The sequence below is a fragment of the Suillus subalutaceus genome, assembly GCF_016647625.1.
Source record: "Suillus subalutaceus strain FC151 chromosome Unknown DFJ58scaffold_6, whole genome shotgun sequence".
Lineage (NCBI taxonomy): Eukaryota > Fungi > Basidiomycota > Agaricomycetes > Boletales > Suillaceae > Suillus > Suillus subalutaceus.
Genome location: NW_024540255.1, coordinates 402,852 through 424,478, shown reverse-complemented (window position 1 = coordinate 424,478; position 21,627 = coordinate 402,852). Strand labels below are relative to the sequence as shown.

Here is a 21,627-nt window from a genome sequence, read left to right as displayed (position 1 = left end):
GGAAAATACCCGCGTATGTACTCACAAATTACCCGAGGATGGACATTATCTGCCTCATGACCCAACTAATAATGGGGACAACAGAGTAGGCACCGAGCCGAGATAAGTGGCTCAAATTCATGTCTCAAGACCCGGGAATCCATGTCTAAGAACAAACACATTCATCACAATATTTTTGCCCTCCTGTATTTGTCGTGCATCATGTACACGCAACTTCAGAGCAGAAAAATCCAAGTTTGTCTCACTATCGATGTAGACAGGGGTAATGACTTGGTATGTATAAAACAACCACAGCACCTGCTTACAGTGCACTGGCACCTGCACAGTCATCGTAAGTAAATGCGTGGTATTGAGGATGAAATTCAGCGTACCGGTAATAATGTCGACCAACTCGTTGGTAATGGCGGCTTGACGACCACGGTTATATTGCATCGTCAGTCGGTCAATCATGTCTTTTGCATTCTTTGATGCGTTGTCCATGGCATTGCGACTGTACCCAAAAATGTTGAGTGATAAGATGTAAAAGTTTGCCTTATGAACGTACCGGGCACTCTGCTCGCATGCATGAGCCTCGACAAGAGCAGCATAGATGGCGTTTGCAAGCGAGAACTCGGCCAGGTCCTTTGTAACGTCATCCTCCATTTCGTATGCCCGGAATCCAGCTAGAAGCATATGAGTCGCAAAACCAAGACTTGGCTACATCTTATCGTACCAGACTCCTTCAATGCATTCTCGCCCACAACTTCAACGATATCAGGCTCGTAAGAGACAGCAGAGATAAATTTGTTGTAAACGATGGAAATGCCGTCGTACTTGACGTCGCTCTTCACAATCAAGTCTGCAACACCAGCAGCGTCAGCGAATGTGGGGATGTCACGGCCAATTTGGTTGAAGGACATGGCCAAGTTCTTGGCAAGCACACGCGACAGTTGCATTTTGGACTTGTCACCGATGACCATGATAGGAGAGTCGGATTCGACGGGCTTCTCAGTGTTGGCAATGGCACGACGGGTGGCCTTGGTCACGGAAGAATGGATACCACCACAGAGACCTTTGTCAGAGGAGACGACAATGAAAAGCTTGCGCTTTGCAGGGGTTTCTGAAGGAGCATGCTGGAATATTTCTGGGCTGTTTTAAGAATACGGAAGCGGATCTACAGTCTACGGGACGCACCGGAGTTAGCAAGACCGTACTGCTTGCCGCTCTGCATGGCACGCTGCGCCTTTGCGAGCTTAGTGGAAGCAATCATCTTCATAGACTGCACATCACAAGAAGTATCCACGGTCAACACTCAGAAATAATACGAAAACAAGACATCGGCGCACCTTGGTAATTTTCTCAATATTCTTGACCGACTTCAACCGTAGCTCGATTTCACGCAACGTAGCCATGTTGCGGGCATTTTTGGGAGCAGCTCCCAACGGGGAGGGCTGGGTCGCGATACGGGCAAGTGAACGCCTTGCTAACATTGAAAAGTGGTCGAACCTGGTGCGCGACCGAATTCCGAGCAGCCAACACACTTCACCGACTTTCGGCGGCATCCGATCTGAGCTCGAATTTGTGTTGCCGGGTCTCGGCATCGATGGAGTCATACTAATATCTAATCTTGCTTAACGTACTCATCAACGAGCAAGCCCATCGTACGCGTCAACCACCATGGCAGCAGAACAGCCATTATTCGATCCTTCGCTCAAGAAGCGCAAGAAGAAAGCTGTAGCTTTCACTGAGGACCCGTTAGGTCCTGAAGCGGATCCTACTACACCTGCACCAACCACCATCGAGAACACAACTACCAACGGAGATGTCGTCGATCTCGGTCCTGCCACTGCCCATGAGCAGATGAAGCGAAGTCTTAATGGGGCACCAGATAGCGTTGAGGCTGTTGATGAAGCAAAAGAAGATGATGATTTCAAGGCCATGTTTCCAGATGGTCTCAAGAAGAAGAAGAAGAAAAAGGACATCCCTATGGACCTTGTGAGTATATCATGTTAAGCCCATGTTTCGCGATTTCACATGTGTATGTTATCAGGGCGAAGATGGTTCAGGAGCATCGACTGCAGCTGCTGCACCCGCCGCTACGGAGGATCTCGACTTCTCCGACATCAAGAAGAAAAAGAAGTCAACAAAGAAAAAAGCAATGGAGGACTTCGAGAAGGAGCTTAATGAGGCAAAGGCAAAAGATGAGGCTGAAGAGGCTGAGGCCGACGATGGAGAGCATCTTAATGAACTAGATGAAGCAGATCTTGGGGACGACCCATTTGCACGCAATGAAGTACCCGCAGGCATTGACTCTGGCACAGAACCATGGCTTGGGAGCGACCGAGATTATACTTACCCAGAGGCATGTGCACTTGCGGTGATACATTTTCCTGACCCATATTAACCTACATCATCAGCTCCTAACACGATTTTACGCCTCCCTCCATGCCGCAAATCCATCATTACTCACTTCCACCGGTAAACGATACACGATTGCACCTCCACAAATTCTCCGTGAAGGTGTCCGCAAATCGATCTTTGCAAACGTTGCAGATATCTGCAAGAGGATGCACAGACAGCCAGAGCATGTCATTCAATTCCTATTCGCTGAAATGGGTACCACTGGTTCAGTGGACGGTTCAGGGCGTTTGGTCATCAAAGGTCGTTTCCAACCTAAACAAGTCGAAAATGTTTTGCGTCGTTATATCGGTAAGTTTAAATCTACGCTTCTCATACTTAGCGCTAATATTGTCAAAGTCGAGTATGTGACATGCAAAACATGTAAATCACCTGATACGCTCCTTACAAAGGAGAACCGTATTTTCTTCATGTCCTGCGAATCCTGCGGCTCACGTCGGTCCGTTAACGCGATCAAGAGTGGTTTCCAGGCCCAGGTTGGCAGGAGAAAGGCAACTGCGCAATGAGTCGTTGTTGTATTATCAGGAAGTTGTTTGTTACGTCTATCACTACATTCATCATCACACATCGAACCCTCAGTACATGGTCTGATTGTAGAAGCATGAGGTGAACATTCCATAAAAGCCCAAATGAGGAGGACATAGTGAACAAGAAAGACAAGAAATAACTAAAAAAAATCATAATGTATCATAGACTCGTTGAAAACGTGACGCAATATCGAACCATCCTTCATGAATCGATATCCCCAACCTTCGTCAACACTAGACGGCGTTTTTTTCCTTGGGGGCTGTGCCAACTTCGCAGGTGTGACTTCTGGTGCACTCTTGCCTGCAGGGGCATTGTCGTCAATACTAGTAGCAGGTGTGGGAGGCGGCTCGGTCCTCTTCGCAGGAACGGTAGGCGTCGTAATAGCAGCTAATGGAACCGAGGAAGACGAGGGCGTCATCGTGTATGTGAGGGGCACGAAGTTGTGTTGCGCGATGGACTGAAGTTGTAATGCATATTGTTGAGTGTGATGCGCAGGTAAAATTTCATCAAAGATCACGATCGTACAGTATCCATCTCGCGATGAGAGGATAAGGCACTGTCCGTCAGGAGTCCTATTAAATAGCTCAATATAGATACCAGCAGCCTGAAATAGCCATCACATACCATGACGCATCCGTAAATTCATCATAGTGCAACTTCGTGAGCATGCAAACAGGTCCAGATTGTTGGGTATCATAGATGGCAACGGCATCCATGGTCAGAACAGCGTAAAGCATGCGATAAGGCAGCGCAAACACGGAGCCAGTATTGGGTGGAGCGATCGCCGGGGTAGAGGGCTTTGATGGCGATGGCGTAGAAGGCTTCAGCGATGATGGAGGCATAACTAATTCGGGAGCCACAACATGAGGCATAGGCGCTTCGACATGTAGGAGTAAATTCTTTTCCACCTTTGGAGAATGTGCAAATACGTCTTTGTGAGTTGCAGGTGTCGCGGAAGGCCCAGCAATATCAACAGAAATCGACCCGTCCCTGCCCTTTTCCAGAGTTCCTGTCTTAGGTTCGTTATGCCCCTCTGCGCCAACGACATCTTGTCTCAATTCATAAAGCACAGGGGAGAACTTGACAGCCACGCTGGCTTTCTTATGCCCTGGTAACTGAGCTATAGGAGGACGGGCAAAGTTCGCCCTTGAGTAAATGAACACAGACGATGCCGATGAAGGGTTGGTTTCGCTCGTGGTAATCGCAAGTTTGGATCTACGTCCACGAGTGGGAGTTTCCTCGGCCTTGGGCTTGTTGGTAATGATGCTGGGATCCTCAAATTGCCCTGCAGGGGTTAGCAAGAGGCCCCCATCTGGACTGAACGTTAAGCGGCGGAAGAAGTTCGAGAAACTTTCATCTCCATAGAGTTTAATAGTCGACCATGCGGGCGAAGGAAGCGCGCGGATCGCAGGAAGGGGTGGCATAGGAGAAGGAGATCTCCCATATCGTGCATATTGTCCAGGAGAGCCGGGGGCATTAGATCCACTGAATGAAGACCGTCTCGAAGAAGGTCTCTCAATCGGCGGAGGAGGGAACATCGATGTGGATGGGGTGCTGACTACTGACGCGGTCGGCGTCGGAGGAGCGTAGTTACCAGAGAAAAGAACATCATCTTTGTGCTGGTCGCTGACAGTAGACTCTACGTCACTAGCAGCAGACTCATGTCTGTAGGACCTGGAACGGCTGTGCGAGCTAGGGGTGCGGCTGTGATTGTGGGTGTAAGACATTCGTGTGTTCTTGCCCACAGCATGGGCTTCGAACGTGCCCTGCTTGGTCGAGATCCGATACACGTGCATCGAACGGTCACTGCTCTGTGTGGCGATGTATTCGTTGAGCGGATCCCATGCTACGCCTTGGACATAGTGATTGTGCTCAGCGATCTCGCAAACACATTTGCCTAATCCAATGAGCCTGTATTCCTCACATTAATAACGCAAAAACCCACCATCACTGGGAGAGAACACCCTGGCACAGTTGTCCGTACTGCCGGCTAAAATGTATTCCCCAGTTGGACTCCACGCCAGGTCATACACCTGCATCGTCGTGCACCTGTCCCATGTTTTATTCTACCTCGATCTGAAACTGGGCATGAAAGTCATCTTACCTAAACGTCGTACGCGGCTTCCAGTACTCCTTTTCATATTGCATTTCGTCCGCAGTTAGATCACTGCCATACGTGGCGGTCTGCGGCGTGCTTGAAGGTGCCCAGATGATGATCATGCCGTCTATCAATAAACTCGCGTCAAATAGTATCAGCCAGATATTTAAGATTCATACCGTCTCCAGCGGAGGCGATGAACTCCCCTGAAGTCGCGTTAATAAAGTGGTTAAGGCTGACGAGGCGCGTGCGCAAAACGCGTACCATTAGGGGAGAATCGAACAACGTTCACAGCAGCCGAGTGTCTGCTAAGTGTTGCAAGATATTCGACCCGAGCAGGACGTGGCGCGGCGCCATCTGCACCTTCTGCAAGAGACGACGGGAGGATGTTCGGGTGCACCATCCATATCTTTTCGAGCCCGCATTGGTCAGCGCACTGGACGTACCATTGAAGGCTCACTCACTCTGACGTGGTTGTCCTCGCCTCCTGTGGCCAGCCTATAGGACTGTGCAGCAAAATTCTTCTCCTGCGTTGGACGCGCTTTTTTGAACGGAACCGGCTGAAAGTCGCAAGTGGATATGGGCTTGGAATCATGCCATCGAATCTCGAGGGTGCGGTAACGCATTTTTGAATGTATTACTGAGCGCAGAGGGATTATGGTAGTAGAATGAAGGATCCTGAGCGCTACAGGAGGAGGAACATTTGTTCACAGACTGACAGTAATACGGATCGGAATCAAAGGCTCCTTATGTACAAAACAGACCCAGGTGGCCGACTCGCACGCTCATGATCGATTGTTGTCTACCTACAATTCTATCTATTCAATTACAAAAATAATGTGGAGCTCATGATCACAATAACAAAGCAGCATGCTCGAGCGAATTGCGGAGCTTCCGATTAGCTCTCTCTTCCATATATCACTTCCAGATCCCTAAGATCGCGTTGCAACACCTTCGTCAAATGCTGTAAACCAGCTTGCTGATTGGACAAGATCTGCAATGTGCATGTCAGTCGAAGCTCAGAGTTCACAAATGAAACCCTACCTGAGCGATCTGCTTGAGGCCCTCCTCATCGACGACTGTCCATTCAGAGGTTCCATCGAGCCCCACTCTTCTGCCTCTCTCGCGGGCAGCGTTGATAGCCCCTACGAGTGCCCAAAGCTCATTCAGCTTTCCTCGCATCTTACTCATCCCACCTGGTCTTCTTATTTCTTCTTCAATCTCCTCGAGCGCTAGACGTAGTGCCTCCTCTTCGGGACGTATCGCCGTAGACCGGACAGTAGGTAGCATCAGATGCATGTGCTGGATCAGGCACAACAGGCGGTGCTGGGTTTGTGATTGGATTGACTTTGCGCGCTGTAAACGTGATGCGTTACTATCGTTATGTCTCGCGGATAACGATTCCAGTCGCTTTTTTAGCTCCTGAGACACGCCCGAGTAAGGAATTTTTCTACAACGTAAGAAATAGCCACAAACCATCAAATTTTTCTGCTGTTCTGTGGCTTGCCTCATTTGTCCGTCTACGCGCTGACGCAGATCGTCAAAGCCAACTGCCAGAACAGGTACCATACTGAAGAGATAACATGAGCACAGTGAGTGGCAGACGAGTTATTGAGCTTACCAACTAGGATCAGGGTTATCGTGCACTGCCCGTTGCCAAAGCGCCTCGTTTGTGGCATTTGCAGGCCTGCCGAAAGCGTTTACTTGGGCTGGTGGAACGAGATTATAGAAATAATGCTGCCCAATTGATAAGTTCACGGTAAACTATAAACTGCATGCGACGGACCTGAAAGCGACATGCTGGCGAAGAAGGATCCCAGGCCTGTACAATTGCTTGGATTTTCTGCTCAAGCACTGCATATTGTGACTGAGGATCCTGTTGTTGTGCAGGTGCAGTGCCTCGCGATGCGAGAAGTGAATTAGATAGTGGAAGACCTAGCGTACTGCCAAAAAGCCCTCCAGTGGCTGTACTCGGCGCAGGCTGATTCACTGAGCCAAACAGGGAGCCAGCTGGTTTCTGCTGCTGGGACTGGCCGAATAGCGAAGGGGTAGCAATAGGTTGCGCGGATTGGGATTGACCAAATAGAGTTGGAGTGGTCGAGGAGGGGGCCGGCGCAGTACCAAAGATACTCGCTGGATTTTTATTCCCAAACAACGGGTTTGAGTTCGTTGTCGCACTGCCAAAGAGGCCACCTCCAGTAGCTGGAGCTTGGGCTGTCGTGCTACCAAAAAGCCCTCCTGAAGTTGGTGCTTGCGTACTGGTACCGCCAAAAAGACTACCGCCAGCGCTTGGCTGGGTCGTTGATGTTCCAAACAGCCCACCAGTACCGGTAGTAGACTGTGGGGTCGTAGTACTTCCGAAGAGACCACCACTCTGTGGTTGCTGCTGCTGGGCCGTGGTACCTCCAAAGAGACCCCCAGCCTGCTGCGGTTGTTGCGGCTGCTGTTGTTGGGTACCTGCATTCCCAAACAAGTTTCCAGCAGGTTGAGGTTGAGCTGTCGCATTACCAAACAGATTTGTTCCTGCAGGTTGTGTCTGAGTGGTCGTACTCCCAAAGACATTACCCGTGGCGGGCTGCTGAGTAGTCGTCGTGTTACCAAACAGACTACTGGTTGCAGGTTGCTGCTGCTGCTGCTGCTGCTGAGTACTCCCTCCTAATGCTGGCGCTTGGGAACTGGTACCACCAAACAAGTTTCCACCGGTACTTGGCTGAGTGGTCGACGTTCCAAACAGCCCGCCAGTACCGGGAGCGGGCAGTTGGGTCGTAGTACCTCCAAAGAGACTACTACTCTGTGGTTGCTGCTGCTGGATCGTGGTACTTCCGAAGAGACTCCCGCCTTGCTGTGGCTGTTGCTGCTGCTGGGTACCTGCAGTCCCAAACAAGTTCCCAGCAGGTTGAGTCAACGTGTTCCCAAACAGACTTGTTCCTGTAGGTTGCGTCTGCGTCTGTGCCTGCGTGTTCGAGTTCGTACTTCCAAACAGACCACCCGTAGCAGGCTGCTGGGTTGTACTGGCCGTGGTATTACCAAACAAACCACCAGCTGCAGGTTGCTGTTGTTGCTGAGTGATGGTATTCCCAGATGAACCAGCTGCAGGTTGCTGTTGTTGCTGAGTGCTGGTAGTCCCAGACGAACCAGTCCCTGCAGACTGTGGCGTCGTGGTATTCCCAAACAAGCTCCCGCCGCCCGCACCTGCAGTGGTGCTCGTCGCCGTACTAGGCGTTCCGAAGAAAGTTGTACCGGACGTAGATGGCTGTGTGGAGGTATTACCGAAGATGCTGCCACCCGTTGCCTGTCCAGGCTGCTGTTGGGCGTTCGTGTTACCGAAGATGCTTGTGGTTTGGGCACCGAGTGTCTGCCCCGGCTGCTGCTGGGCGTTCGTGGTACTCGTCGTCTGCCCAGGCTGTTGCTGGGCGTTCGTGGTACCGAAGATATTTGTTGAGGGTTGCGTTGTGGTACCACCAAAAAGTGACATTTTTGCAGCCTTTTTATGAACTATAAGTAGGAAATAGTTCGAGATTGAGTATTGAGAGATCTGAGCCGATGCAGACTCACCTTGCTCCTGATACAAGATGCAACTCGATCAAACCCACGATCCTGACCTTGACAGAGCGAAACAATGGTACACGGTTTGAGACAAAGACGAAGACTGAGAATTAATAACTCCCGTAGGTATTAGAAGGAAAACAGTCACTTCTTTTATAAAGAGAATTAAGGTGCTGAGACAAGTGCAATACAAGTGGCAGGTGTACACAAAGTCCTAACTTACTAGGATCCGAAAATTGACTGAACGTTCGTTAACGTTCAATCGTCAATTGAACTAGGGTGATTCGTAACTTCGTATAAGGGGGTTCAAGACTCTGGGATGACTGGTGTCACATTGCTACAATCTGACTCGATAACGGACAACGATCTGTTCACAAATCCCGAAATGAATCTATGATACAAAAGCTGCTAGGCAGGCGGACCACCTGGTTAAATAACTAGCGACTTGCATGACTTGCGCCTGCGAGTTACAGTAATCACACCGATACACAGGCAAGTATCACGTCCACGTAGAAATATCATGCAATGGTGCATAAAAAGCATGCGTCATGTAGGGACATGTGGTGTACATGTAGTTTTGCTAAGTCGTCTCCCAAGCACCACAGATATAAAAAGAAGCGATCAGAACTATAACGCAGACAGTCAGCTCTAAACGCAGCAAGCATCACGAATAAACATACGCGAAGGGCCTGGAAGAACCACTTGTTCTTTCCGGTCTGGTAACGCTCCTCGAACAACTTTTTGATGTTCTTCCGTGCATCCTCCCGTTGTGATGGCTCCTTGAAGTGGTCAGCAGACACTGAGTTCTTCAAGCTCTCCAACTCCAAAGCGTAACGCGTGGGGAATAGATGCGAGTAGTTAATCACCTGAGGACATACGGTGAATGTCAGTACCCATCTCCATGTCACGGTCCATGTGTACTTACCTTAATGAAAGGCTTAACGCGGCTTCTCCGCTGCAATTTCTTGGCGCCCATAGTCCGCGTAACTTTTCGCGGGTAGCGTTCGATTCCGGCAACGATGGCGTGGGGGTATGGTCGCTCCTTGGTTCCCTCATCGAGTTGTTTAATAACGACAACCTTCTTGCCTGCCTGGCGGCCCTGCAGGACGATGGCGACCTAGACAACATGGTTAGAACCGCAGTGACATCGATCACACGTATGATGAAAGCACTTTTCCGGGCTTGTAAACTAGTATGAACGATCAGCTTTGGACACTTATAAACGATATGCATTCTGACCTTTGGGCATCTTGACGTTGGGCGGCGCGGTGAGGATTGACTTTGCTGAATAGATTTAGGCGAGGCAAGCCATCCGGAGATATCCGAATGCTACTATATAGTTCCAATTTAAGGTTCCGGTCTCACTGGAATTTAATTAATGTTGTCCTTTGTTTCTCCTGCCAAGTTCCAATACCGTTTCGCCGTTGTGCGCCTTCCGCAAATATAACATTCAAGACATATTTATAACATGCACAAACGTTGGAATTTCAACCCGATGATAATCTTGTACCCTTGCACTACTGTGTAGTACCAATCATGCTCGTGACGCTCTGCATACTTTATCACACGCTCGCCTACTTCCTTGGTTATCTATGGACTCTTATCTCCCCTTTGAGGTCCATTTTGAGCTGTGCCATCGATGCTACAACGTACCACCCAACGATTGGGCGAAACATCATCGTCGATATCATCATGTCCATCTGCACACTTCTTGTTTGGTCAACTCTCGTGGGGTGTATGCTACTGCGCAAAGAAGAAACTGCAAAACCATCATGCGCACCACCACCTGTAAACTTATCTTTGCAGATCGTTCCTAGGCCTCATTCCTGACCGGTGTCTTGCAGCATGTTTCGTTGAACCAAGCAAATGAGAGCATGATGAACGCACTAAAAGCAGTGCAAAAGGCGAGGGATGACTTCAAAGAGATGGAAGACACTTCGGCCACCACAATAGAGGCGTTGTTGCGCTTGAGGCAGGCTGGGAAGGATATGCGCGAAATCCATCAGGCGCTTGTGGAGATGTCGGACATGTTCGACCAACGAACTGAACGGCAGTTGTCCCGCACTTTCCCCACCAATTCAGGTGGAGCGAGATAAATTTGTTAGTTATCCAATCACTCGCACTTTATTAATACTGACAGTTTCCTATATCAAGCAGATGAGATTTGCGAAATTTCGAGTTTTGAGTGGGAGGTTCTTCGTATGCATGCGACATCCGTTGTTATTTGCAAGTGTAGTATCTAGTATTGACACAAGCGTGTGTGCAGCACACGCGTGTTTCAACTCAATTTGGCATTACAATAGGTTTCAAACTAGACGCCTATGTGAATCGATACGATGCTTTCCGGAATCTTCTTGCGCAACATCTTCATGGCCCAACGTTGTCTAATGCTCCCGCATAGTATAGAACGAGCACTGGTTCTCCTCCGTCTACAGTCCCGGTAATCAGCCTTCGCAGCCTATTGCCACGTGGCACCGAGTCATCAACCAGTTGTTATAAAATAACATGAGAATCTATTACACCAATACTATCACAAAATCCGGAGGAATTCGTTGCCGCAACGTACGAGATGAATCACCTCATCGGGTTGGCATGCCTAGTCCATTAAAGGCCTCTCGTGCACGGCGAGCGAAGACTCATGTTCACGATTAGGTGTAGCCCCGCGAGCGACATGTCACCCTCTGCGGCCAGCATGAATCAATATTAGAGGGAATCAAACATGTCGATTCTCGCAACCGATTCTGAGTCCGATTTTCGGCTCGATTCTTTGACCTGAATCGACGTCAACTTTGAACACCCCCGATTCTACTCGCAACTTCGCCTCTGAATCATGCACGATTCTCGCTCATAGCACCTGCTTTGTCAGTGATCTCAGTTAGCATCTGAAAAGTAAATTCTTCAGTCCATCTGTAGTTGGGCATCGTCGGATACTAATAGTAACAGAACAATAGGTCATGCACTATGATCTTCCCGACCCTTTGATCCTCTCTTGCCTGTTTTGGTGGGCTGCTTCTTAGCTTTCGCATCAGCGGGCTTAGACTTTTGCAAGTGCATTTTTGGTTGTTGCTTTCGCTATGGTACAGCTAGCGGGTTATAACAGCAGTAGGCCCTTTGAGTCATAGTGTAGGGGACAGTGTATTTCTTTGTGATATGTTTTGAATGGATATTTCGCAATTTTAATTCGCATGGAAATTACAAAATTGGACATGGCAACACGATGTTGATGAATCGATGATGAAACGAATCGTTGAAGCGGCTCCAGAGCCGCTTCAACGATTCTTGTCGATTCTCGATTCTACCCGATTCTGTCATCTAAAAATCGACAACAGAATCGGTGTGAGAATCGACATGTTTGATTCCCTCTATTCCAAATAGCTGATCTCAGCACTTGCGAGCTGGCAAATACTGGCATTTCAAGTTACTTTGCAAGGTGATATCTCGCTCCACGTAAGATTGCCAATAGACCTTGCTCCATAAGATCGATCTTATGTGGCGATCTGCTGGCATTGCGGACGTCATCTGTTCGAAATCATATTTCAGGTGAATAATTTTTTACCATATTACCATGAAGAACAATACTCAGCACATAAAAGAAATGCGTCTTCCTACTGCCACCTTTAGATTTATTTGATCCCATATCACATCCTCACAAACAATGCGTTTCTCCTTTGTCCTTGCCACTGTTGTTGTTTTGACAGCAGCAATATTTGCCAATGGGGACGACAGTGAGATCTGTCCCTTTTTTTGCAGACATAGTAGGGAATGCAAAACGTGCGATTATGCGAAGTGGTGTGTGAGTATAAGTAATTTGTGTCTTGGAACTATCCACAGGACTCACCAACATGGTAGATCATTTTTGTATGCGACAGTTGGTGACAAGGTAGTTGGATGATTTCTAGCAGATCGTACAGAGCCGGTTCGCTATGCGCTTGCTTAGCGAACTATGATTGTGAAAGGACAAGATGCTTACTATAGATAAATCGGGGTGCGATGTGGACAAGTTGTCGAACGGGTGTAGTACAGTTAGCTTGAACGATTCGGGTTTGAAAGAGCAGGATGCCTTGTAACCTGGTACTTATTTCAAGTTGAAGCATTGATGCAGTACGAATGGGAGAATTGAACTACACACAAAAAACCGCATAAGTAACACTTCATACGAGGTGCGCGCACCATGCACGGTAGCGTGCATGTTCTATCTGCGTTCCTATCGTCTCTCCCAATTACTGAGTAGAATGCAAGGGAATACTACGTCAGGGTGTACAACTCCGAGTCTGATGCAAGACTGATGCCAAACGGACTGCATTGAATACATCATGCAGTCGATGGCATCAGCGTTTGCACAGTGAGGAGATACGTGATTGGTCTGGTGAATATATGATATCATCTATGATCCCTAACAGTAGTACATATTGTCCACGCACAATGAGGAGCGCGATGGACGAGGGGACCCTGCATTGGGATTTCAAGCCAAAGAACACAGTAGGAAAGACCATGGTAGCGTGCGATGACATGGGCGTCGTAGAATGGTGCCTCGGAGGAGAAGGCTGCGTAGATGAGGGCGTCCACGCGCACATTGCTATAGCAGCCTAAGGACGACGCGTCCAACTCTTATATTTGGCTCATATTGTCGAAAATAGTGCAATTGTCTCCGAATACATTCCATCCTGACCCAGTAAAATATCGACAGAACAAAGGGAAGGCCTGGAATGCCCGGAGGGTCGTTGCGAATTGATGTGGTTGTACATTATGATGGGGTTCACTGTTTGCTTATAACGGGAGACTACTTATGTAATTAGGGCAGCAAATTTTTGCATCGCTGATCCGGGATCCGACGCGGTTGTTCTGGTGATACATAGTGAGCACAATAACATTCTAACAACAATCACTGCGTAGATTGCAATGAAAACATGGTCACGGTGGCCTGACAGCCAGTAACGGCCAGTGCAACGGTTCAACTAGGAGGCAGGCCGGAATACCCGGATAGTACTACAGTTTATTTTGCCGTTTATTTTTTACATTTGGTTTGATGGTAAACAAAATAACTGATGTGAAATTAATTGAGTACCTGAGTTTGTTTTCACAGTTCATTCAAAATGGGCGTCGCGGAGCTGATATAGTACCGAACGGTCACTGGTCACCGTTGACCTCCACAGCTGTCCTGGTCAAAATTTGCTGCCGAAAACACGTACAACTGCAACAATATTATGATTGCCGACGAGCGGTTCCCTACTGAATCACCACGAAAAATAGTAAATACCAATAGCACCACTGGTAATACCATCTCCGTCAGTGCAGCAATTGCGAGGTCGTCCTCGGACCTCAGTAGATGCAAGCTGACTAATAGCGAAAGTTTCAAGCTCAAAAGCCAAGCGTGCATGAAGGGAGGAACTTTGTTTGCCAGTCCAACGGGAGCTTTCAAAGACAAAGGGCAGCGGCACGGACCCGGCATGTTTTCTGTTTCAAACTCCGACCTAGAAAGCTCAGTTTGCACTGTTTAAGTATTTGACAGCTTCGTAGGAGTTGGTACATTGAAGAAATAAACTGCAATTTGAGTGGGGGGCTATTGAAATTAATGCAATCGCTCGGCGATGGTATGCCCGAGATGTCCTTGTTTCAAGCGTGGCGAGCCGTATCCTGCATGCCACTAACCAAGGATTCTCAGAATTGAGACACGCGGTTTGATGGTACAGTATGACCTCCTCACAGCAATAACACGCTGTCAGCACATGTCAGTGGCTATAGATACACGCGGTTCCTGTTCTCAATATGGGCTGCGTTGTCATGATTATTCTCATAAACATGCGCACCTGTTACGTAAATTCAATGTCCTTCCGTTAGCTACAGCCTGCTACAGCTCAGGGCTTGAGGCCGCCTTGCCATATTGCTTGATGTATTGGGTGATCTAACTATTTATGACATTATATTGTTACAATGGTAGTACTGTACAGCATCATGTCCTACTCAACGAGATTTCCCATCAGGTGAGTCTTTCAAACCTCTTCTCGTCGTCGGCAATCATCATCATATCTAAATCATAGATATGAAATGAGTGACTAACTTGACAGGTTAGAACATGGTGTACCGCCCTAGGTGTGACTCGGTGATTCTCGCGCTAACCCGCACGTACACGAATTTAAGCATGAAAGAACACTTGCGAGTGTCGTGTCATGAAGTACTGTTCTGATCGGCGACACACAGGGACCTGGGCAGGCCGTGATACTTCGCAATTTAGTATGATCGACTGGCAGTTTCTCCCGACATTTCAACTGGCACCTGTCACGATCGTGGATCCCGCGACGATCGCCGTCAATCAGTAAAGCGGCGGAAGAAATAATAATATTTGTAGTGTCCTTTACCACACCAGTTGGCGTTTGTACCTAGCCAATGTACCAGCTCATTACAGGAAAGGCATACCCATAAGCGATCACTGCACGAGCGAACAAAAACGCAACAAAACAACAACGAAGGCTATGCCTGGCGAAGGGGAAAAGTCCAAAGCCGCGGACAAAGTAGAATAAGCGACTTTTATGTGTATCAAATGAAAAAAAAAGAGCGGAACGTGTGAAGGCATGAAACCAAACACTGAGCGAGGTGATTGTTTCACCAGATGTTGACTGATTGTTGCGGGCCATAAGTGTATGGATACAAGAGTGTTAGGGAACAAACATACTGGGTGAGCAACCGATGTTCACGAGGCCGTTGTAAGAGTTGTCTTCGCAACAAACAGGTTGTTGGTTGCTGGTGGTTAAAAAAAAAGTTAATTCTAGCACAATGAAACGTGGATCGCAAAAATTCACCAGTTACCGCCGCTGCTACCCCCGATAACGCTTATGGGGGAGCAGCTCTGACCACAATTAGTATTGACAGGGACGTCAATTTTCAAGAGCGACAACAGCTCATCGAGGGAACTGCCATGGCCAGACTGGGAAACAGAATCGCAACACTGGATAGAGCCAGTGTTGCACTGGCCACTCCCGCTTGAGGGAGCGGTGCGCTTGGCACCTTCAGGAAGAATCAGCACGCGTCAAACCGAACAAGATAGTATGCTTACGTGCAACGGGTGTACCCCGACGGGCGGGGGCCAATGGGGGAAGACCGCGCGCCATTCTGTCGGCGTTAGTCTCCGCGCTTACGACAGTAGCAGCCACGGCGAGAGCAAGGACAGACGCGAACTTCATTATGTTCTTTGTGTCTTGGGGGGAAAAGAAATCTATACAAGAAGACAAAGGAACTTAAGGAAAGTTGAGGAAAGACAGGATGGTTTGAGAAGAGAGTTTTATAGGCGGTCAACTGAGTCGAATTATAATGTATGAAAGGAACCATCGGCTACCGAATTCAGCACTACCAGATTTGAGTCTCCGATCACTCTATATATTAGGTTAGCCTTGGGTTACACAGACTTATCTCCAATAACCAAAAGTTTTCTTCATCTTTCATGCGATCCTTGTCCGCAAGATAACAATAACACTATGGCAAAAATGTAGTGAAAGCAAAGACCACAGGCCCTCCCCAGCACTGTTTCACTCGACGGTAAAATATATTGAAAATCATTTTTTGTTCGAATAATTACCCTGTAATTTACCTGGACACGTTCTATCTCCTTTCGATTTTTTCAGGGATTTTGGACATTATACCGTAACGAGCCAGCTAAGATGGTCTCCTTCGTGTTCAAATGCTGCCTGTGCGGGAATCAAGAAGATACCCCTTAGACTATGGCGCGTCTGTCTGATGCTGTCACTGGCAGGGTGTGCTCTCCTGACCCCGGCCAGCCGTAAGGTCCGTGGCGCACTTGCGCCGATTTGTAATCTCGAGGGGTTGACGGATATTCGGCAATTGTCTATTCTTGTGCAACGACGTTATGGAGGATGCGGCAGATGCACGAACTTCTGCATGCACATCACACACGTTTCTGATCTGGTCAGGTCAATCTGATCTGAGTTTGTCGTATGATTTGATCAAGTGCCCGTCGGGTTGTTAGGAGCGAGCCTTCGCGTTTCTAGACTGTGGGCCACGGGATTCTAGGTCTCCGTCTACGTCGCAGGACTATTATAACCCTGGACTTTACAGGCTACTACTTCCCTTGACGATGGACTCAAGCAACCACTAGGCAGGGAGCTTCGAGTTCTAAGTACCTTGCCCTGCCGCGTTCATTGTTTTTGGCACTTGAGGTAACATTATTGCCAACATGACGGTAACGTCCGAAATGGACGCTTCCTTACCAAAACCAATGAATGTCAATGTGGACGGAGATGTCAATGAAGGGGCACGCAAGGGCACCTAGTACTTGCCACATACCTTGAAGACGTGAAGTCTTATCTGTCCTATAATTGGTCTATTATCCCCTGTCGGTATTGGTGGCGTCCCCTTGTCAGCCAGGTCGCTTTCCTTTGTATTTCACAGCCGAATTCCGTAACATCTATCAGGTTCAATGAATATCACGCAACCTACTAGCACTTGTGCGAGTTGTGGATGCCGCAACTAATGGGTCAAGAGTAAGTATTAGTCAACTTCAGCAGGTCGGGTATGTAAGGGTCATGCGCGTCAACAAGGTTGGCGGGGGAAATGAAAGAAGTCGAAAATCGAAGAAAGGGCACGTAATGTTTGTTCCATGAGGTGTTTAGCGCTGACTCCACATGCAGATCACACCGCGTGACGATTGAAGGTGAGCGCTATCTCACTGGTTAACGACTGGCACATTAATACATTACGCCCATCGTGACTTCTTTGAGGGCCACGAAGACCATGTTATCTCGTTTACACCTTTGCCAGTCGACACAAAACAAGGAAAAATAGACCTCAGTCAAGTGTAACAAATCAGCGAACACGCCCTTACATTGGGTGTGGGCTATTCTTCCGACTGTGCTACAGAGTGCTACAGAGCGCCCCGTAACACTCTGTAGTGAATTACGTTTCCCTGTTCAGAAGTCCCTTCACGAAAGGCTTCTTACAAGCCTCGAGGACGGTGCTATCTTTTACCTCATATAAAATGAGCTAACGAGCAGCAAGCGAATATGCCCTCCTGTCAATTGCAGCTATATAATGTTTTTCGGTTGCCACGAAAGGCTTTCTACAAGCCTCCAGGACGGTGTTATCTCATCAATACTTTCTGATATGAAGACTTCAGATCGGTAACTCAGCGAATACGCCCTCAAATCGATTGTAAGTTAGTCTCTTCGCTGGGTGATGAAAGACTCCTACAAGTGCAAGAAACGGCTGAGTGGTCGAACAGGCTTAGCAGCTGGCTGAGGGAGATGTCAATCGGTGTTGGGGGACGGAAATAAGCCGGCGAAAGAAGATGCCGCGGCAGCCAGTCGGGGCAGCCAGCTTCAAAGTTCCGAGCGCGCGACAACCGCATGGGCCCATATCTCTCAGCGGGAGGGTCAAAATAATCAAGATACAATTTTGGAAACCGACCAAGGCACGCCATGGAAGCAATACGACATTTGATTTACCTCTGGACTGACCTGACCCCTGAGCTTATGTTATGTATAGCATCACAATGCTCGATGATGCTAGAAAGGAACCAATTATCAAGGGAGGTAGATTACGGATTGTGCGAAATTTATGCAACCGATAACGATCAAGCTTCAAGTGTCAGGAGGTGTCAGGTCGATTGTCTTGCGGGAGTGAAGGGTCTGTAAAACTGTGGTTGCACTTGGTACACACGAAGAACAGAATCATGCGGGTCTCCTTTCGTTTTGACTGATCCTGGTAGAAAACGGCACTAGAGTGGGGCAGAAGGTATCGTTAGTAAGGGTAAGCTGAATCATATCGACATCGCGCACTCGTCTTGGCCACAATGCGGACATGTAATATTTGAGTGTGCCTATCAGATATCGGAATCAAATGGGGTTATATGAGATGACGCTGAGGGGTGAAACGAACCAATGTGGGATCTGATCCGAGGTCGGTAGTAATTCCCACTTGTTCTCTGTTGATTTAAGGTCAAAAAGATGGCACAAAAATATTTCAGCTTGAAACACTTACTTGGTGACCGTTAGTAAATCATTCCTATAGACACACTTGTTCTCGCCGATCTCCTCTTCGCTACATATTCTGCAGGCGTAAACCATAATGCGACGCCCAGTGTCAGCCTTTGGGTAAAGCAAATTATTGCACTCTGAGCAGAAGTGGAGTGATGCCTGCATGTGGCAAGGGCGACCAGAGTATGAGAACGGTTATGTAAATACGGCACAGATACATGGGGACAGATAGAAGCATTAGCGATGAATTGCAGCACAAGATATTAAAAACAGACCATCGCAGGTGTTGAAGAGTATCCGCCTGAGTCAGTAAGATCGAGGCAAGATGAATTTCAATCTCCGACAGCGCGTCGTGCCCCATTTTGGTCCATCCCACAACGTTGTCAAGTCCAAGTGCAATACTAGGCTAACTGTTTATGATCTGTTAGGTGCTCAACAGGTTCTTCATGAGCTTTGATTATTGAAACGTGGTGTTAGCAATACGTACATTCAAATGGATCTATGCGGGTCTATGGACGTCACGGGTATGCTTTGCACTTCTTGGAACTGGGTACATTCACCCAGATGAACACATGCAAAATGGAGAAGTGACCTCAGGTGAGTCTTAGTCTCGCGTTTATCTTGCTACTCTAATCTCAGAATCTAAATCCTTCAAGGTGATCTCATGCCATACCATACCATCCGTACTTGGGAATGGTCCGCTGCAGTTCCCGTCCGCTCCATAGTACCAGCATTTGCAACAACTGGAATCCCTGTCTGGTTTGCTAAGTTCTTCAGCAGTGAGAAATTTTATGCTAGAATCATAATGTATGTCTCACAGCCTGTTTAGACACACAGGGAATGCATCCAATGTTGATCTTTCGACTAGAACGGTCCGCCTTTTTGGTTGTATCTGGGCTGATCGGTAATTCGTGTAATGTCATCTCTACAACTCATGAAGCTCAAGGCATTAGATTACAGTTTTATGAGTTTGGTGCCCATGCCGGGTGCCCGACGCCTTGGTCTTCTGCTTCTGGCGTCGTCTCATGTTATGAACACGTTCCAGGTCCGGCCCTTCTCGAATTCTATTGAGGCAGTCCTTGTTGCTTTGAGTCTTTTGTTCTTGCGTAAGATAAGCTCAGTTAAGACGCTGGATAAGGTCAGTTTTGGCTGTTCACGGCTTCTCGAAGTTCTTGAGCCTGATATATTGGCAGAGTTATCTTCTCCACTTACTAGCCGCAACCTTCGTAACTGGTATATTCACTCGCCCAACCTTCTTGATATTCGGGGCGCCCATCGCATATCAGGTCGCACTTGAAACGTTTACATATGCCAGAACTGCAACCAGGTGGCTGCGGCTTGTTGTCCCGCCGTTATTCACTGCAGTAGGGGCATGTACCGCATTTTTGGTAGCGGACACCCTATATTTTCGAGGCGCCCTTAATGACATCGTGGTGACACCTTTTAATTTTCTCATGTATAATTTTGCACCCCAAAATCTGGCGGAACATGGTCTCCATCCGCGTTGGCTCCACCTTTTCGTGAACCTTCCGATGTTGTTCGGCCCCTGGGTAACTTGGCTAGCGGTGCGCGCCATCGTGGACAGTGCCACATTATTTGACGAGACAAATGACAAGTCATTCGAAGTCTATGTTCTTCGTCCGAGTAAGGGCTTGTATTGACAGCATTCGCAACTACTCACATTTTGTCCACTCGCAGCAATCATACAAATGATCATTTTGTCATTGACTGTCCTTTCTGTGCAACCTCACCAAGAACCTCGTTTCTTGGTGCCTCTTTTGCTGCCTGTTATTGTCTTGATAGCAAACACCGGACGATTGGCCCATGTCGGTAAGGCATTCTGGGTATGTTAACACATTGAAGTTAGTGGGTGAGGCTGTTAACGACTTTGTAGGTATCTTGCTCCCTCTTCAACTTCGTGCTCGCAGTTCTATTTGGAATTCTGCATCAAGGAGGCGTAGTGCCTTCCCTATTCCACCTCCATTCCGTAGTTACTGATACTTCCCTCGGTATGCGGACAAACATAATCTACTGGAAGACGTACGTACCACCGCTCCACTTCCTTGGCGTTAGCGAACAAGGTTGCTTCCATTTTTTCCATGTAGACAGGCTCAGCTGACGTAGTATCACTCAGATGTCTCAACTGGCTTAATTTCTTTCGTCGATCTTGCTGGGGCGTCCCAACATGACTTCGCTGCGTCCCTCAGTGCTGGTGATTATGACAGAACATTCGTCGTGACCCCCGTGGCCATGCGATACACGCTACCTCCTGCAATTGCGGACTGTATGGAACTGAACCAGTCCATTTTTCCGCATCTCGATCTCGACCACATTTCGGAGAGCATGGATACAGGCGTACTTGACGGCCTTCGTTTAGGGGTGTATACCTTGTCACCTAACTGTGTCTTTGTTTGAACCTCTTATAACCACTCAGCACGACGATCTGAACTTTTTTTTTGGCGATTTGTAAACGGTGAGCCTAACACTGCCGTAGTGTAATAGAATAATCCAACCACATCGCAATCTGAGACTACAATATTTGAATGCTGACCCTGCTACTACTGACAGATGCCTCTGCACAGACTCGATGAGTAACGAAACGCATGACGAACTCGTAGTTACAATGTATTTGTTTCCTCGTAAGTTCCAACTTGTGAGCAGTTCATTATCACTTCTCCGCGGACAATAACCTCTGGCACTACTGAGAAACAACGGTTTGATGATATTCACATCAATTTTGTCCAGTAGTATGACCGTCCGAAAGTCTACCGCTCGCAAATTGCAATATGCAGTAGCTGCAAGCGCCACCATAGTCTCCACCCTTCTTGGTTCCCCATAAACTCCATCAAATATGTCAAAACACTTGCACTGATCATAAGGAAGCCAGAAAACATGGAGGGGGAGAGTCATCGATTTAAGGCAATGATGCATAGCCTAACGACTTCTATTGCCAGAATGTGGTGCAAACACATCCACTAGGATAGTCTCCAGATGCGAAAAATTTGCTAAAATGGAGCGTACGATCTGGGGGAAAGTGGTCTGGAGGTGGAGATGACGCAAAGTGGGAGAAAGTCC

General features: G+C 48.0%; 10 protein-coding genes across 10 annotated transcripts; 4 read left to right on the top strand and 6 right to left on the bottom strand.

Annotated features, from left to right (window-relative positions):
• Positions 1-9: 9 nt before the first annotated feature.
• On the bottom strand, positions 10-1,492 carry DFJ58DRAFT_760700 (ATPase, F1 complex, gamma subunit domain-containing protein). Its single transcript, XM_041388439.1, has 6 exons — positions 1,326-1,492; positions 1,174-1,258; positions 713-1,123; positions 545-662; positions 372-490; positions 10-318 (listed from the first exon to the last, which is right to left on the bottom strand). The coding sequence occupies exons 1-6, from the start codon at positions 1,467-1,469 to the stop codon at positions 302-304; spliced, it is 894 nt and encodes a 297-aa protein (XP_041249767.1). The 5' UTR covers positions 1,470-1,492; the 3' UTR covers positions 10-301.
• A 164-nt stretch (positions 1,493-1,656) lies between these two features.
• DFJ58DRAFT_651920 (eukaryotic translation initiation factor 2 beta) lies at positions 1,657-2,903 on the top strand (the record flags this gene model as incomplete). The annotated part of the gene is made up of 4 exons (XM_041381646.1): positions 1,657-1,974; positions 2,030-2,356; positions 2,397-2,688; positions 2,737-2,903. 4 exons carry the CDS (start codon positions 1,657-1,659, stop codon positions 2,901-2,903), a joined length of 1,104 nt encoding a protein of 367 aa, XP_041249766.1.
• A 223-nt stretch (positions 2,904-3,126) lies between these two features.
• Positions 3,127-5,649, bottom strand: DFJ58DRAFT_713575 (WD40-repeat-containing domain protein; the record flags this gene model as incomplete). The annotated part of the gene is made up of 8 exons (XM_041383931.1): positions 3,127-3,176; positions 3,220-3,497; positions 3,550-4,822; positions 4,871-4,974; positions 5,030-5,150; positions 5,203-5,229; positions 5,288-5,432; positions 5,488-5,649. 8 exons carry the CDS (start codon positions 5,647-5,649, stop codon positions 3,127-3,129), a joined length of 2,160 nt encoding a protein of 719 aa, XP_041249765.1.
• A 141-nt stretch (positions 5,650-5,790) lies between these two features.
• DFJ58DRAFT_903759 (nucleoporin complex subunit 54-domain-containing protein) lies at positions 5,791-8,880 on the bottom strand. The gene is made up of 6 exons (XM_041394881.1): positions 8,579-8,880; positions 6,810-8,518; positions 6,645-6,760; positions 6,500-6,593; positions 6,068-6,445; positions 5,791-6,017 (listed from the first exon to the last, which is right to left on the bottom strand). The coding sequence occupies exons 2-6, from the start codon at positions 8,496-8,498 to the stop codon at positions 5,922-5,924; spliced, it is 2,373 nt and encodes a 790-aa protein (XP_041249764.1). The 5' UTR covers positions 8,499-8,518; positions 8,579-8,880; the 3' UTR covers positions 5,791-5,921.
• A 2-nt stretch (positions 8,881-8,882) lies between these two features.
• DFJ58DRAFT_760691 (60s ribosomal protein l27) lies at positions 8,883-9,856 on the bottom strand. The gene is made up of 5 exons (XM_041388438.1): positions 9,809-9,856; positions 9,742-9,758; positions 9,495-9,686; positions 9,250-9,435; positions 8,883-9,196 (listed from the first exon to the last, which is right to left on the bottom strand). Exons 1-5 carry the CDS (start codon positions 9,816-9,818, stop codon positions 9,191-9,193), a joined length of 411 nt encoding a protein of 136 aa, XP_041249763.1. The 5' UTR covers positions 9,819-9,856; the 3' UTR covers positions 8,883-9,190.
• Positions 9,857-9,963: 107 nt separating this feature from the next.
• Positions 9,964-10,797, top strand: DFJ58DRAFT_760688 (uncharacterized protein). Its single transcript, XM_041388437.1, has 3 exons — positions 9,964-10,357; positions 10,414-10,669; positions 10,724-10,797. The coding sequence occupies exons 1-2, from the start codon at positions 10,106-10,108 to the stop codon at positions 10,663-10,665; spliced, it is 504 nt and encodes a 167-aa protein (XP_041249762.1). The 5' UTR covers positions 9,964-10,105; the 3' UTR covers positions 10,666-10,669; positions 10,724-10,797.
• A 1,427-nt stretch (positions 10,798-12,224) lies between these two features.
• Positions 12,225-13,159, top strand: DFJ58DRAFT_836821 (uncharacterized protein; the record flags this gene model as incomplete). Its single annotated transcript, XM_041392314.1, has 7 exons — positions 12,225-12,294; positions 12,320-12,358; positions 12,401-12,427; positions 12,545-12,632; positions 12,672-12,729; positions 12,889-12,911; positions 12,973-13,159. 7 exons carry the CDS (start codon positions 12,225-12,227, stop codon positions 13,157-13,159), a joined length of 492 nt encoding a protein of 163 aa, XP_041249761.1.
• Positions 13,160-14,884: 1,725 nt separating this feature from the next.
• DFJ58DRAFT_677001 (hydrophobin) lies at positions 14,885-15,896 on the bottom strand. Its single transcript, XM_041383132.1, has 4 exons — positions 15,621-15,896; positions 15,367-15,571; positions 15,240-15,307; positions 14,885-15,183 (listed from the first exon to the last, which is right to left on the bottom strand). The coding sequence occupies exons 1-4, from the start codon at positions 15,745-15,747 to the stop codon at positions 15,170-15,172; spliced, it is 414 nt and encodes a 137-aa protein (XP_041249760.1). The 5' UTR covers positions 15,748-15,896; the 3' UTR covers positions 14,885-15,169.
• A 1,912-nt stretch (positions 15,897-17,808) lies between these two features.
• On the bottom strand, positions 17,809-18,873 carry DFJ58DRAFT_760672 (uncharacterized protein). Its single transcript, XM_041388436.1, has 5 exons — positions 18,828-18,873; positions 18,557-18,711; positions 18,455-18,500; positions 18,355-18,395; positions 17,809-18,293 (listed from the first exon to the last, which is right to left on the bottom strand). Exons 1-5 carry the CDS (start codon positions 18,828-18,830, stop codon positions 18,164-18,166), a joined length of 375 nt encoding a protein of 124 aa, XP_041249759.1. The 5' UTR covers positions 18,831-18,873; the 3' UTR covers positions 17,809-18,163.
• Positions 18,874-18,902: 29 nt separating this feature from the next.
• Positions 18,903-21,001, top strand: DFJ58DRAFT_760670 (glycosyltransferase family 22 protein). The gene is made up of 9 exons (XM_041388435.1): positions 18,903-18,975; positions 19,030-19,149; positions 19,209-19,331; positions 19,382-19,456; positions 19,506-19,690; positions 19,746-20,196; positions 20,251-20,396; positions 20,447-20,633; positions 20,687-21,001. The coding sequence occupies exons 1-9, from the start codon at positions 18,969-18,971 to the stop codon at positions 20,965-20,967; spliced, it is 1,575 nt and encodes a 524-aa protein (XP_041249758.1). The 5' UTR covers positions 18,903-18,968; the 3' UTR covers positions 20,968-21,001.
• Positions 21,002-21,627: the final 626 nt, after the last annotated feature.

Coding starts and splice junctions, on each gene's coding strand:
- DFJ58DRAFT_760700 (XM_041388439.1), bottom strand. CDS start 1,469: ATGTTAGCAAGGCGTTCACTTGCCCGTATCGCGACCCAGCCCTCCCCG. Junction 1,259..1,325: donor ATATTGAGAAAATTACCAAG/GTGCGCCGATGT, acceptor TGTGATGTGCAG/TCTATGAAGATGATTGCTTC. Junction 1,124..1,173: donor GTACGGTCTTGCTAACTCCG/GTGCGTCCCGTA, acceptor AAAACAGCCCAG/AAATATTCCAGCATGCTCCT.
- DFJ58DRAFT_903759 (XM_041394881.1), bottom strand. CDS start 8,498: ATGTCACTTTTTGGTGGTACCACAACGCAACCCTCAACAAATATCTTC. Junction 6,594..6,644: donor GATAACCCTGATCCTAGTTG/GTAAGCTCAATA, acceptor TTATCTCTTCAG/TATGGTACCTGTTCTGGCAG. Junction 6,446..6,499: donor AACAGCAGAAAAATTTGATG/GTTTGTGGCTAT, acceptor GGCGTGTCTCAG/GAGCTAAAAAAGCGACTGGA.
- DFJ58DRAFT_760691 (XM_041388438.1), bottom strand. Junction 9,436..9,494: donor GCGTTAAGCCTTTCATTAAG/GTAAGTACACAT, acceptor GTATGTCCTCAG/GTGATTAACTACTCGCATCT.
- DFJ58DRAFT_760688 (XM_041388437.1), top strand. CDS start 10,106: ATGCTCGTGACGCTCTGCATACTTTATCACACGCTCGCCTACTTCCTT. Junction 10,358..10,413: donor CATCATGCGCACCACCACCT/GTAAACTTATCT, acceptor GGTGTCTTGCAG/CATGTTTCGTTGAACCAAGC.
- DFJ58DRAFT_677001 (XM_041383132.1), bottom strand. CDS start 15,747: ATGAAGTTCGCGTCTGTCCTTGCTCTCGCCGTGGCTGCTACTGTCGTA. Junction 15,572..15,620: donor TCGGGGTACACCCGTTGCAC/GTAAGCATACTA, acceptor TTCTTCCTGAAG/GTGCCAAGCGCACCGCTCCC. Junction 15,308..15,366: donor GGTAGCAGCGGCGGTAACTG/GTGAATTTTTGC, acceptor TTTAACCACCAG/CAACCAACAACCTGTTTGTT.
- DFJ58DRAFT_760672 (XM_041388436.1), bottom strand. Junction 18,501..18,556: donor GATTTACTAACGGTCACCAA/GTAAGTGTTTCA, acceptor TTAAATCAACAG/AGAACAAGTGGGAATTACTA. Junction 18,396..18,454: donor TCGGATCAGATCCCACATTG/GTTCGTTTCACC, acceptor GATATCTGATAG/GCACACTCAAATATTACATG.
- DFJ58DRAFT_760670 (XM_041388435.1), top strand. Junction 20,197..20,250: donor AGTCTATGTTCTTCGTCCGA/GTAAGGGCTTGT, acceptor GTCCACTCGCAG/CAATCATACAAATGATCATT. Junction 20,397..20,446: donor ATGTCGGTAAGGCATTCTGG/GTATGTTAACAC, acceptor ACGACTTTGTAG/GTATCTTGCTCCCTCTTCAA.